Here is a 15,223-nt window from a genome sequence, read left to right as displayed (position 1 = left end):
AGTGTTGCTATGCGACCATGAGACACCCATGAAAACTGATCATTTTTGACCCTCACACTGTTTATAACATTTAGCCCCTGATGTAACTCTATTTAAAAGCACATGCCCTCCATAATAGTGAAGATACAAGTATTATGTGGCAGAGCATACGCTAAAGCCACAGGTGTGCGCACGCACACACACACACACACACACACAGTCCAACCTCAACAACGGAACTTCTCTTCTACTGGTGCAGGAAGCGATTATATCCTTGGAGAAAGATAAAAAGGATATAAGAACCAGGAAAGGGCAGATGGGTGGAAAAAGATAGATAGAAGGAGCCCTGTAGGCTCTGTTTAGCTATACTATGGTCATTTATCATTTGTACGTGACCAGCCGCTGGGAATGATAGCAGATTGTAGAGGAATCCACCACAGGCGCCTTGACCTGCCATGAGGACAGAAAATTACACACTGCAGTCACATAGAAGATGGTACAGTTGTGTATTAGAACCTTCCCCGATGTTTTCATATTATGCACTATGAATAAAATACTGTAGCATATAAAAACCACGCTCATGATGATGAGCCGTCATAGTGTTGTAACATGTAAAATGACCCACGTTTAAAAATTATGATCTTTTGGGGCATTTTTCTTTACCTTTTATACCCGGCTAGATGTAAACTGGAGATATTGAGGTTAACACTTGATACCGTAACCTCTACACCACCTATCTATTCCATCTTCTTATGGTACCAGACTGTTCCATTTATTCATGCATGCATCTATCGTTCAATCAGCCAAGTGGGATCTCTATTAGATGCCAAAAAACCACCTCACTGAGATACTCCCAGCCTAAAATCTGCCACTTGTATCATTATTCACTGTCTGACAGTATACCTAAACCTGTGTTCATTAAGGAAGAATTGGAACAGAGTATTAAGAGCTTAGTTTTATTGCGCAGCTCTGTCTTCATCACACCCACTGTCCCTAACCGGTGCTTAAACTCTTGTTCGCTCATGGATAACACCCAAAATACGTGTGCTTTTCATCATGTGGCAGACTTGCACTGACAATATCCACTTTCCATGATATGACCGTGGTCTAAAGTGTGACTCCCAGACTGTATTATCCTCAGCTGAGCACACGAGAGATTGCAGTGAACATTGTCTGGAAACCTACCTATGATTATGACAGGAATATATGTTCATGTATCATGAATAGCATCGATTTTATGAATATCAATATCCTGTCAATGAATATTACAAACAGAAGGTAACAAAGGCCGCCCTAGTCTGAGTCCAATGCAGAGAATGTCAATGTCTTGCTCAAGAGTGTACAGGGGAATCAGTAAAAGCTTTCCCATAGCACCTCGCAATGAATATGTTGAGTGCAAAGATTTGTTAAACATTGCTTTCGGTTTGTTTTTCGGAAAAAAAGTCTGCCATCTTGAGATACCCGAGACGCCCGAAATGATACATGACACTGCAACATCTGTCCTTGTTTTTGTCTTTCCCCTGGCAGACAACAAAACTGTGCGTTCCTTGATGCATTAGCAGTACTGTGCATCTAGTTTCTTTGAAATGTACGGGGTTTTTTTGCCAGCTGATTTTTTTTTAATTGATAGTTTGTTTTTGATTGATATTTATTGTTTTGATTTCTTTGTTTTTTTTTTACTTAACCGCGGTGACATAACATCACGGTTTCATAACCTTAAGAAACTGTAGAACCGTTGTCCTGATTCCCGCACTGTCGCTGTGTGAAAACGACTTGGGAGTCACGTATGTAAGTGTGTGTATGCCCGTTTTTTTTGTGTGTCAAAGTCGTTGTGCCACTCACCTGGAGCATTGACAGGAACTGTAAATGTCAGAGGTAACTGACATCCCATCCTTATATCCTCTAAAAACCAGTAGGAGGATTTTGGATATCCAAAAAATGACCAGGGAGTTGTTGTTGTTACCTGCACTCTGTCTCTGTGTTCTTATTAACAGCACTGCAGCTGCACCTTCTACCTACCCATATATATGTGAATTTCTCTGTGGATTGAGCGCTTTTATAGTACCTGCTTTATAATTTAAAAATAAATTGAAATCTCACTTTTTATAATATGGGACCTTCAAAATAAGTAAATATCTTTTTAAAGACACACATGGACTGACACATACACACAACCAAATGCCATCTCTGACTCTCCAGTTCAAGATTCTCCGCCTGCCTGGAAAAACAAAGGTGAGCAGGGCAGTAGCGAGAGTGAGCAGGTTCAGGTTAGCGCTGCCCTCTGGGTAAATACCTATAGAGAACCAAACACTCAACAATGAACTTGGCTCACTGAACTTTGTACTTCCTACATCACACTGCACTACTTTCACTCTACCCTTATATTTTTCTTCAATACCTGTCATTCTTTTCTTCTGCCATCTCACTGTACCATTTGTTTGTTTATTCGTCCTTTCTCAATATTGTTGATCAAGGCTGTGGCTTTGTATATTATGATTTATTTCGCCCCTTTATGCTCTTCTTTATTTCCGACTGTTGTTCCCATAAATATTTTCCCTGTCAGGTCAAAAGTGTCTGCCTGACCATCACTCTTTTTTCTGTATTCCAGAGTTACAGTCAACTTTATGATTTGTCCCGATCCGAGAGGTCAAAAGTACATGAGCTGGCAGTTACCATGGCAACTGATGGACAGCCTCTAGAGCGCATTGGAGAGCTTCTGCGTGTGGCTGTTGGACCCTTAGACCTGTCTGTTAAAACGGTGCTTCATGATGCGATGGAACGAGTAGTGGCCGCACTCAGGTATTATCTCTCTCCCTCTCTCCATTCAGTACAAAAATACATTAACATGGCGGGATTCGTGTTGCGTTTTTTTTCACTTTAAAGCAGACACACTGTACCGCTGTAATGCTTTTTCTTTCCTTCTTTGTGCTATTTAATTAAAAAAATTGTGGAAACAAATACACAAATATTTGACCATTGAGAACATGCTTTCCTGCCGAGAGAAAACTGATAACACTCTGGTGCCTGTGCTCTAACTATGGAGCTGGAGCAAGTAGGTACGTTCAGCCCAACTTTGCTTTAGAGTGGAAGCAGGGAAAAACTGCTGGCCTGGCTTTTCTACAGCTGAATAATAAACCTACAGTCACCTTTAAAGTGAAATAATAAACATGTCAACAACCAAAATGTAAAAAAAAAAGAACTTGTACAACTTAGTTCCTGGAGTCTCTGCTGGTTGCCTGAAAACCTCACGGTGATGACAGGACGTTTATGCACACTAAACAAATTTCACATATCTTTTATACTTTAACAGAAGCTAACTTAAAAGTACAAAAAATATTCGTTGGACTTAAATAGCATCAACATAACTATGTTGCGTCTCGATGTCTCGATAAATATAAACTACAAGTGCTTCTAAATTTCCTTTATACATTTTCCCATATAGAGAAAATGACTTAATGCTGCACTGCTAAACCACTGCAGTTGCATTTGCTAATTGTTATCTTGTTCTTCACCACAATCATCCAAGTAAAGTGTTATTTTACTGGGATTTAAATCATAAATGGTGTTGCAAAACTGTAGGCCTCCTGTTAGCCCCCCGAGTTGTTTAGAAAATGGTTTATAATAGAACAACACTGAGAAGATATAGCTGAGGAGATATACACTGCCAAACATAAAGCCCACTTTGACAAACCTAACGAAGGCAGGAGGAAAATCAGGTTGTCAGGTTAGTGTATGTATTTACCAATTTCCTTATTTGATTGCATTCACCGTCTCGCCTTGTCAAACAACATTATCACCTTTATGCACTCTTTTCATACCTGTCATGTAAGATTATATGTATTTAAAAAAAAACATGTATTTTTAAATCAAGTCAGTTTAAGAGAATTATCTTTAGCCAGCTTAAAAATAGGCTTTATTATGCATGTTCTAAAATAGTGAAGGCCACCCGAACACACCGACACATTACCTGAGCTCTGTTGGTTTGGATCTCTGTCTGGTGTTTCCTGAAAATATATTCAGTATGTTGGTCCACTTTAGGCTCAGTGTGTTGGTGGGGGGGAAAAAACACTGTCAAAACAAATGCCTGAAGTGTTGAATTGAATCTAGACTAGTTGCCTGTGGAGGTTGGACTCGCAGTACTTTATTGGCGTCTTCCTGCTCAGTGCATTCAAAAGGAAGGCAGAAATGATTCAGCCTGACATGTCTGCAGGGCTGCTAGAGTTTAGAATATTGTAGGACTTAACATACAAACACTACAAAATGCAAGCAAAGTCGCATAGGCATTTCCATAGTAGAGCTTTTTGTTGTTTGTTTGTCCTTAATGCTCTAAGAACCTTGTGTGCTAACACTGACAGACCAATGAGCAAGTTTTACTGACAGGGCCAGATATCATCGGGCCCACCTGATTGGCTTGATAAATGAGTGCCAATCGCCTTGATTATATTCCCGCCTCATTTCCCGCTTCTTTATGGCTGCTCAATGGCGCATGGTGCAGATAGATGGCACCTGCATTTACACATGCACACTCACACTCACACTCACACACACACACACACACACACACACACACACACATTCGTAGTTAAGTAGACATGTGGGCAATATCCCTGAAGAACACAAAGACACACTCACTATTTTGCATGCACACACTTTCCCCCTTTCTCTGATTCATTATCTTCTTATAATTAATGCAGCCTGATACAGCTGTTCCCCTCCAGATCTCACTCCGCTGCCACACACACACACACACACACACAATTTATGTATTCACTGGATGTTTTCGTTCCCTTGAACATGTCACTGTTCTTGCATTTGAATATTCCTTTATGCATGCGTGTGCGTGTGTGCGTGTGTGCGTGTGTGCGTGTGCGTGTGCGTGTGTGTGTGTGTGTGTGTGTGTGTGTGTGTGTGTGTGTGTGTGTGTGTGTGTGTGTGTGTGTGTGTGTGTGTGTGTGTGTGTGTGTGTGTGTGTGTGTGTGTGTGTGTGTGTGTGTGTGTGTGTTTGGTATATATGTGTGTGTCTGTTGTTGCAGGGCTTTCTCAAAGCATTGTGTTTGGCAGGTATGAATGAGCTGGTCTTGTTTTTGGCTCTCCCAGAGCCTTCAGTCTGGCGCAGCAGGCGTACCTGAGCCTCACACTAATGGCCATCTTTTGTATCTGTCATAACTGTTCTGTGTTTGCGTGTCTTTGAAGGGAAAATGTAAGTGGTAAAATGCAATATAGAAAATGCTGCGTCATCTTTCTACCTTTTTTGCCAGATCATTTTTATGTCCCGCATATACGTACGTGTATAGTATATATGTCTGCTGGTGTATGCGTGGGCCGCGGCACATTTGTGTGTGCGTGTACGCACATGAGACCAGCAGCAAACCGGAGTGGAGTCGGGGGAAATCACCCTTCTCTACCCCCCACTCTCCCCCCTTTCTGTCTTTGTGAAAAATAGCCCTCCTCTTGCGACATACAGTACACACACACACAAACACACACACACACACACACACACACACACACACACACACACACACACACACATACACACATACACACACTGCAGCAGAACCAACAGCCACACCAGGAAACACACTAATGACGCTGCAGGAAGAGCACACATTACCTTTTTAAGCTCACCTACCTGCCATTAAATTTCATTTGCACCTCATTTTAAAAGACAAACCTCTTTAATCAACGTTCAATTATTTCATAATAATTCATTGCGGTGAATTTCACCAACATGCTCACAGTGCTGTAATGATGGAGACAGGTTTAAATGTTTTTCTCTTGCTGAGAGTCTCTACAACTTAATCATAATAGGAAATTATTTCACGATAGTTATTTTTACAAACCCGCATTTGCTTCAAGCATTAAATTGCTGCCAGACACATTTTCAACTAACACTGTTCCTGAGAAGAAAGCCTTTTTTGATTTTTTTTTTTCTCAGTTATTGTCCCTCTGTATTGTGGTAATTTGAAAGTATTATCTTAATTAGCGTATTATGTTAGATGATTGGGGTGATTTGGTTTGTTTTTTTCAGTGGAGACCCAGATGCCCTGACAAATTACCCAAAACCCCTCACGGTCCTGGAGGCCATGGTGACCGCTGTGCATAGAAATGTCCAGAGTGGGTATGTTATCTTCATCTTCTCTTTCACTCACGCACGCACACACGCAAGCACACACGCAAGCACACACGCAAGCACACACGCAAGCACTTTTTCCATTCATAAATCAAACACGCTTCAGAGATGTTTCTCTTCCTCTGTCACTATCTACTGTCTCTCAGCTCTATTCAAGTCCTTAAATTAAAACCTGCTGAGTGTCAAACGCCGGTAAAATGTCTGTTTTTCAGTTGAATCAACAAGAGGCACCTGCCAACCTGCCTGTTTTTTTAAGATGTTGACTTTTGGATAGCACCTTTTGTGACCATCGGCCAAACAAAATAAAATGGAACAAATAGATCCGTGACAAACTGATTCCTCATTTGTATAGTTATAGTTAGTGTAGTTATGCACAAAGCATAAGCATTTTGGCTGCAACTAAGAATTATTTTACTAACAGATGTGTGTAAGTCAACACAGGCATACTTTGTTGGTTATTTAAAGCTATGGTCTACATTCTGAAAATCAGTTGAGCCTCTGAGACAGATTTGAAAAAAAGCATCCCGCCACCCCCACACTAAACCTCTCCCCACAGTGTTCCACGATTCCTCCCCCCAAGCTCGTATCACCCTCCCTCGCCTCCTAACGTCACACAGAGTTAGAAGCCGGATGGCTAAAAACACACACTGCTAACGTATGCTAACATGTGTTGACATAGCAAGGGAGCATTTCGGACCGAATGGCTCCCATTGGTCAATTTCTATACAGGCCTACAGCTGAAAGACTGAATGGATTTTTTTTTCTTTTTGTTATTCATATTGTGTGGCTCGGACTACAGGACCATAATCGCTGTATAAACAATGTTAATAATAATTACTAATATTCCAAATATAAGACTAAAGCTTTGAATCCTGCTACAATGAGATGCTGTGTTATATAAATATGAGGCCAACAGCAGCAATAATCCTCTTTATAATTTATTATTCATGGAGACCTGACTCACCCTTATAGGTAACAAAATGTAAGGAGCAAAATAAACGTTATTTATTTAACAAAAGCAACATGTCGACATGTCCAGCGGGTATGATCTCCAGGAAAAAATGCCCATCACCGTTTCTTGAAACCCCGAAGAAATGTATTTTTCGGTCCGACAGCCAGAACTGCAAAAATATTCAACTGTAAAATCCAAAAGACAAAAAAAGCAGCAAATCCTCTCATTTGAGAAGCTCAAATCTGTGAATTTTTGTTGCTTAATTGCAGATTCAGAACAATAACAATAACAATAAGTGTGAGGAGGAAGAAAAATGATTTGTGAAAATCTGGCATTAAAATCGATTTAAATCAGATGTGTATAACTTGTGTTTGTGGTGGTGAACGTGCTTTCTTTACAAATCGATGTAATCTTTTTAGCCTTGAACCTGAATGAGACCCCTGAGCACTCGATCACTTCAGTCTTTTTTCTAGAAGAACCTCTAAACTCTGCCTCTCAATCTCTGTCTCTTTATCTCGGCCTCACTCACTCCACTGTCCTTCTCCCCCGTCCACTCTCAGTGACAGCAAGGTGACTTCCGATGACCTGCTGGCTTGGTTGCATCCATTCTGCGGCGACGCGTCCCTCCCTGTGCGGCCTCGGATCGAAGTGCTGCAGATCCTCGAGAGCAACTTCAGCCTCCAAGACAGCGACGTTCGTCTTCTGCTGCTCTACAGAACTCAGGCTGTCCTCAAAGACAGAGAGGTAACTTGTGCACTAACACACACACACACATACACAAGCCTGGACTCATCAGCCCTTCACTAACCGATTAAATTCAAGAGATATTGAGTATGCGTTACTTGAGAAACAATTTTAATTCCAAGCACTCTAAAAACATAGCACTTGTACTTGATGTGAAGGAGGCTACAGACGTCGGGATAGTTTTTTTTGTCTTTTCTTTCCTCCAAGGTCATAATATCAAATGCTGGGCCACACGTTTTGAGAATGTACTAGAAATTGATGGGTGGAGGTAAAACATGAGTGGAAGGAGAACAGTGTAGAAATTGGGTTGTGAATTTGTTTTAGATCAGATTTTTGCCTATATTTGACGAGAATGAGGTTGTCGAGGGCCTTTTGCAAGCAGTTGTTTATTAGTAGAATCAGTAATGACTAGATAAACATGTAATCTTGGAAAATCTGAATCAATTGTGCATCCTAATTTGAGCATGCATATATGTGTTCTATATTTCACAAGAAAGCAGAAACTATCTCGTCTTGAGTCTGTAGCTATATATAATGTAATCCTACTGTAATGCTTTAGGAGGTTATTCACAAGTAGAAGTGACTCGTATCTTTTAGCCTTACTTATGAAAATAAATGCGTTTGTTTGTCTATGTAAATGTAACACATAAATGCTTGTAAGCATTCCTAAATCCTCTGTATTTACAGTGGTGTTTCATATACATACAGTATCTTTTTTGAAGTATGCTAGGTGTTTGCACATGTGGCTTTGCCTGTGCAGTCCCCCCTTCCCTGGTGTTACCTATTATTGGCTAGTCATTAAGTTTCCTGACTGACTAATTAATGGCCCAAGCTGGTCAATTAATGTGTAAATGTATGCGCGCAGCCATGGGCCATTGTCATCACAGGTAGACAGGTGTGTGGGTCCGGATTCTTTAACTAATTGGGTACACTCCCGACATTTGGCAAGCTCTGACAAAAGACACACACTCAGGCGGGCACACACGTGCGGTCTTAAGGGAGTGTACAAGGGATCAGTTAATTAATCTTGTTAAAGATGAATCAACTTCATCTGAAAGGAGTCTCTTGCTCTGAAGCGAGACTCGTTTTCAGATGAAGTGCCACTTTCTCTTGTTTCTCCCTAAGGCAACCAAAAGGCCTTTAAATGCGTGAGCAGGGTTTTTTTTTTTAAGCTAGATGTCTTATTTAATTTTGACTTGTCTAATTTCCTGCTATTTGGAAAGATACTTCACGTCCACGTGTGCTGAAACACAAATTCAGAGTTGTGAACAAACACATCCGCGCACACATGCACTCACTCTTTTATTTATTGAATTTCTCTCAATTGGAGGGACACTTAAACAGCGGCACAGTGTTGTGCTAGGCTGGCACCAGCCGTAAGCAGAGCTGGCACTCGTGTTGGTGCCCCGAAGCCATGCCCAAGACGTGGGGGTGCCCCAGTCTGACCTCATCACGTCCGCTTAGAAACAGAAAGAGAGGGGGAAGTGGTGAAGTCAGATGCTGACAGAGACGACATTTTTAAGGGGGGTATTGTTCCCCTTCTGTTCCTTGGGCCCCCCAACTAATCAGCACAATTCCCTTCTAACTGTGTCCCACTGATAGACACACACACACACACACACACACACACACACACACACACACACACACACGCACACGCACACGCACACACACACACACACTGTATCCGTCTATCACTGCACACTCAGCCCTCCCGTGCAGTACTCACATATGTACACGCACTCATGCACACACAAACTGACTACCTACTGTGATTTCCATGACAACCATGTTGTAAGGTCCACAGTTTGTTAGGGAAACTGATACCAGCGGAATGTTTAAGTTTCTCTCATCTTTCCGTTTCCGCCGCTGTCTGTTTGCTGTTCTGACAAAGGTGTCTGATTAGCGCCGTCGTCTACGATCAAAGGCAGCTGCAAAATACTGTAGCTTTATGCACCCACACACATATATACACACAATACACTCACAGGTGTATACTCTCAAATGAGCAGTTTCCATTTACATACACTCGTAAACAAACAAACACACATGCAGAGACATATTGTCTATACCCACCGTCTGTATGTCTTATTTCAGGACTTAAGGAATTAACTGAAGAACAATGTTGAAGAAAACGTTCCTTTGATCTTAATGAATCTCCCTTTCCCGCTCTCTCTTTTTCTCTCCGTAAGTCTCTGATATGGAAAGCGTACAACTCCACCTCTCCGTGGATTCATCTCTGGCTCTCTTTCCTCACAATGAACAGTTCTAAAATGACATTAATGAATCTAAAGAAGGAAGGAAAAATTTCCCACAGACTCCCGGGGCCTCAGCATTCATTATTTTATTGTGTTTTTTTTGTAGCAAATTAAAAGAATGGAAAGTAATCTTTCAAAAGTGTATTTGTTAAAAAACAGTAATTCAAAGAATGTGCATGAAATGAAATGAGTTAATTAATTACAGAACAGATTAGAGGGGATGGAACTACAGGTTGTCTTTTTAAAAGTTTTTGAATGGATCAAGTCATTATTCAGGATCAAAATGCTGTAATTTGTCTTTTTTTAATATGCCACAAATCAGCCTGGTTAATTGTCATTGATAGATGACAGACATTATGCTAGGCTTGCGTTATATTGTTGGGTTTTTTTTTGTTAGAGGCAAAAGATTGATATAGATATGTGGGTGTGACTTAAAATACAACACGGGGGCTTACAATTTAGTAATTAGTTGTGGCTTTTGAAAATGAATACTAACTAAGGTTCTTAGGTAAAAACAGTAGGATACAGTCACAGATATGACCGATAACATTAGGGTGGTCTGCTGGGACAATGTGCCATTAAGACTGTACCTGAATGAATCTGCCTTGCTTTAATGACCTGATGACTGCTGACCTGAGAGGACAAGCAGAGAAAAAAAAACAGAATTAGACTTTAGACTAAGTGATATGATTTAGAGTAGCCTACCGCTTATATATAGATTTTTTAATAATAGCCCAGACTGTGACTCCTTTGGTTGGAGACCATCCAGTCACTTGGCAGCTTGTCAGACCAAAATGAACAGCAGTAAATACGGTCAACTGAAAAAAAAAATACACTTCAAGCATTTGAGTAATGCCTTTTTTAGATTCCTCTCAGACATTACTTTTGTTATGGAATAATAGACATTTTGAGAAATACACTTGCTGTCTAGCTGATGGTTAGATAAGAACATTTATACCACTGTTGTGTCTGTATAATAAATATAATACCATAGCAAGCAACCAGTTAGCTTAGCTTAGCACAAAGAATGAAAACTGGGGGAAGCAGCTAGCCTGGCTCTGTCTGATGGCAGACTGAACAAAAACAAATTATTCATGAAAATATAACATGTTTATTAGTGAGCTTCGGAAGATGCTGGTAGGCGGGTTTTGTAAACGTAGGACATAGCCTATCTCGCTGGTTCCCCCTGTTTCCAGTCTTTATGCTAAGCTACGCTAACTGGCTGTCAACTGCAGCTTCACATTTACAGCACAGATATGAGAGTGCTATTGATGTTCTCATCTGTCTCTTGGCAAAAAAGTGACTAAGCATATTTCCAAAATGTCAAACCATTCCTTTAACTTATAAGTGCATTAGCTTATAAACGTTAAGGTCAGAGCTGTTTTGTTTTAGTTTGTCTCATAGGTCACAGCCTGGTGCAGTATGTCCTATATGTAAATAATACACTCAATATGTTTTTCCCCGTTTGTTTGTTGCTGTTCACTGTAGTTATATATAAGCTGCCAACAGGCTCTCAGATCTCTGACAGCAGGGCTAGCTGCTTGAATTAATGCCTGTGCATCGATATCAACGAGGACTACTTTAAATCATGGCTTTCACCGAGGACCAATTAAAGCTGCAATAGCAGATTTTTTGCAGCAACCAGGAGGAGGCTGAAATAAGCTATAAACAGAACACATCAACATCAGTTTAAGCCGACTTTTCACAACGCAACATTAGCATTCACATGGAGACGTGTGTCTGGCTGCATGTCAAATGCAAATTCAATATTCACTCTTTTTCAGTCTTTTGTTTGTATAACTTCAGTGTAATATGTGAAATATCTTGCTCTTAAGCTGCTAAATGCTCTATCTTCACTAGCTAGTGGCTCGTTTTGTGCGCTATTTTGGTGCTGAGGGCGTAACTTTACAGTGAGTTTTTTTAGTGTTGAGACTGAACCCAATAAAGTGGTCCGGAAAACCAAAACAATTAACTGAATGATGCACAGTACAGCTGAGGGAAACTGCGGAGGAGACACTTCAAGGGGCCCCTTTCACATTACACATAGTCATTTTTCCATTATTATTATAAAAAAATCATTATAGCTGCTTTAATTATCGTCTTACTATACTTGCTATTCTTCTGGGGGTAGCACGCTGGAGCCGATGCCATCAGATGGAAGGGGGGTATACTCTGGACAGGTTGCCAGTCAATCACATGGCATTATTTTAAAAGTTTCACTGAAGTACTTTCCAATAGCTCACAAATATAACTTATGTTATTACTAGGCATTACAATGTCCTAACTGACATTGAATTCATGGAACAGTATCGGTGATTATCACAGCTGATTTCGCTCAAAGGTTATTGGTGTTGCAGCTCTCTCGTTTGGTTTTCCAGTCTTTAACCTGCTTGCCTGTGTTCCAAGGCTGTATTGTGTATTCCTATAGATCTGGTTCACTTACTTTGTAATCCTCACTCCTTGCCTCATTGCCTTGTGAACACACTTCTTTGACAGTATGTCAAGAAATCCTCAGATCCTCACAGTCAGTCAGGATCTGAAAGTCTTGTATTCTTTAGATATCGGCCGTCCAAGCCTCCTCCTCCCCTTTGCGTGCCTGCATCTGCTGTCTGCATGTTTTCGTATATGAATCCTCATCCACATATAGAGGCATTTTTCTATAATACATCCAACATGCGAGCCTGCTATGGGACCAGACGAATGCTATTATGATGGATACTGTTTAGCCAAGGGGTGTCCAGTCTGGGTCAGGCCAGGCCGTGTCAGTGGAAAGGCCACGGCGTGATTCACAGCCGCTGCCTCGCACACACACACACACACACCAGCGATGATGAATCAGAAAGAAATTAAGAAAAAGAATTAGAGAGAGGAGGGAAATAATGATGGATCAGAGACGTACAAGGAGAGAAAATTCAGGAGATTCAGAGGTAATATTGAAACAGAAAAAGAGGACAACAGGCAACTTAGCAATCTGATCATCCCTCCTCCCTTACACAGCATCCCAACACACTATTCAGGCTCAGACACAGAAACACACAGACACACACGGCTCCGTAAAAAGGAACATATTAATGAGCCCAATTGAAATGCTGACATTTAGGTGGTGGGCAGGAGGTGGGGGAGGCAAGGGAGGGAGGGTGTAAGAGGTGAAGTCGGGGATAGATTTTGTGCCTTCATTTTGAATGATTAGTCATAACAGCAGGGCATCCAAATGTCACCACTGTCAAGATTGGAGGGTCTGTTTCGTCTGTGTGTACATAGTGTGCATTTGGTGGCTTTTGTGCCACTATTAAGAATATACTTAGGGTCATTTGTTTAAGGCATTTCACAGACAAATGCGTGACGACAACTACTCATACTGCATGTGTGCATACATGCTTGTTAGTGTAATACCCCTTGCTGACGCATTCTTGATGTTTTAGTGGGAAGATAATATACAGTATAGTATGTCAGTGGTAGTGCTAACATTAACGCCCACACATAACTGAACACGCAGTGAAGGAAAGGGAGTGAGAGCTCCCATACCTGCGTGCACTCCCAATGTTGCAGGGCATAAGGGAAGGTTGCAAGAGAATTCACCCTTCACCCTGCACCCTGCAACCTGCGTGACAAGTCACCATCTAAGATCATCAACAGTGATAGCTGATTCATGCCACAAGCCCCTCAACCCCCCGTGAATGTCATGGATCATTTCCTATGACACCCTGTTTTGGTGCTGTGCTGTTTGGCCTTGCCGTCTATCTAATATGGATGAACTGTGCGGAGCGGGGCTGTGAGGTGCACTCTGTCAGCTTCTAGTCTGCAGCCACCCAGCCTCCGGATCCCGCACGTTAACCCTGACCAAGCTCTTCCTTGACTTTCCAGAGGCTTGTTTTCATTTATTATCCTTTCACCTTTTAAAATGTCCTTTGCTTTTTTGTTGTTCTTTTCCTCTTGCAATTCCCGGAAAATGTTATAAAAATTTGATTTGATCAAGGTTGAGATTTTGAGTTTGACAAACATTTATTTTTTTTCTTGTCCGATTTGGTTTCTGATCACGTCTCTGCTTTGGACAGATTGGGTTTCATGAAAAGTTGATGGAGGACTTTGTAATGAACATGAGAACCACATACTCTGATGTGAGTGCATTGCAAAAATGCATGGCTGTTATTCAGATCATTCTAAATACTTACTTTGATGCGATCTTACATTTTTCACTTTCCTTTTCAACCTTCATAGCTGTCCTTGCGAACCATATTTATGATCAAATATGACTAATTTCCACTGCAATGTTGTACAACGCAGTGTAGTTTTGAGGGCTGTCATTTTTTTTAAACCTGGGACCAGGGCCTGAAGTTAACTTTTTCGGCCACAGTGGTTTTGTACAAGCCAATTTTTTTTGTGGCTAAAATAAAGGTGAACGACTCAGAATATGCATAAGAATGGTTCTTGAACTTGTACAGAATACACATTAAAGTGCTGTTGAGTTATTAACCCACTTAATCTCATTAATGACTAGACAACTGTGTCTGACCTGGTGTGGCAGGCCTTTAGAATAGAAAATAAGAGAAATAAAAACAGCCATCTCACTAATAGCCTCATTTATTTAGTTAACACCCAACTGCAAGCCATTAGAAGCTGTTTCTTTGTCACTGTAGTGTCATTGGATACCCAGGTTCAACATTTTTTTTAATTTTAGATTAACAATAAACATTACATTTATAACAAATGACATAAGTTTATGTTGCTTTTCAAGATAAGACATTTTGACTATTTTGTCCTCGTCCTCCTTATCCTCTTTTTGATCTGTTGCAGCTAGCGGCCTTATCACGGCAGAAATATGCCACCACATTTTTTATTTTTCTTCTTCTTCTTCTTCTCGTTTTTTATTTTGAAAGTCCAAGAAAACGGCAGGGCTTGCTTAGCAACAATAGGCTACCTGATGGTCAACAACACACAAAACTTGCTCAGTGTTGTGCTGTCTTATTGGCTACACACCAACGTGGCAGGTAGACTGACAGTTTCACCCGCCTATCACAAAAGTCACCCGCATTTGGGTGCCAATTTCATGCCTTGCCTGGGATGGAAAAAGTTGTGGTTACTATTTTTTGCAGCTTGGCTTGGTTTATGCAGGATGTCCCATGTCGCACTAGTGAAGGTTTTCTCTGACTAATCAGT

General features: G+C 40.9%; 1 protein-coding gene across 2 annotated transcripts in view; it reads left to right on the top strand.

Annotated features, from left to right (window-relative positions):
- Positions 1–15,223, top strand: part of nbas (NBAS subunit of NRZ tethering complex) — a 160,437-nt gene that overhangs the window by 113,523 nt on the left and 31,691 nt on the right. For both annotated transcript variants that reach the window (XM_083933595.1, XM_083933596.1), the window contains exons 47-49: positions 2,588–2,778; positions 6,011–6,100; positions 7,625–7,808. In XM_083933595.1, coding sequence (XP_083789721.1) covers positions 2,588–2,778; positions 6,011–6,100; positions 7,625–7,808 — 465 coding nt within the window. The remainder of the gene's footprint in view (positions 1–2,587; positions 2,779–6,010; positions 6,101–7,624; positions 7,809–15,223) is intronic.

This window comes from Echiichthys vipera, assembly GCF_963691815.1.
Source record: "Echiichthys vipera genome assembly, chromosome: 19".
NCBI classification, from domain to species: domain Eukaryota; kingdom Metazoa; phylum Chordata; class Actinopteri; order Perciformes; family Trachinidae; genus Echiichthys; species Echiichthys vipera.
The sequence above is the reverse complement of the archived record's forward strand: the minus strand, read 5'-3'. Positions and strand labels throughout refer to the sequence as shown.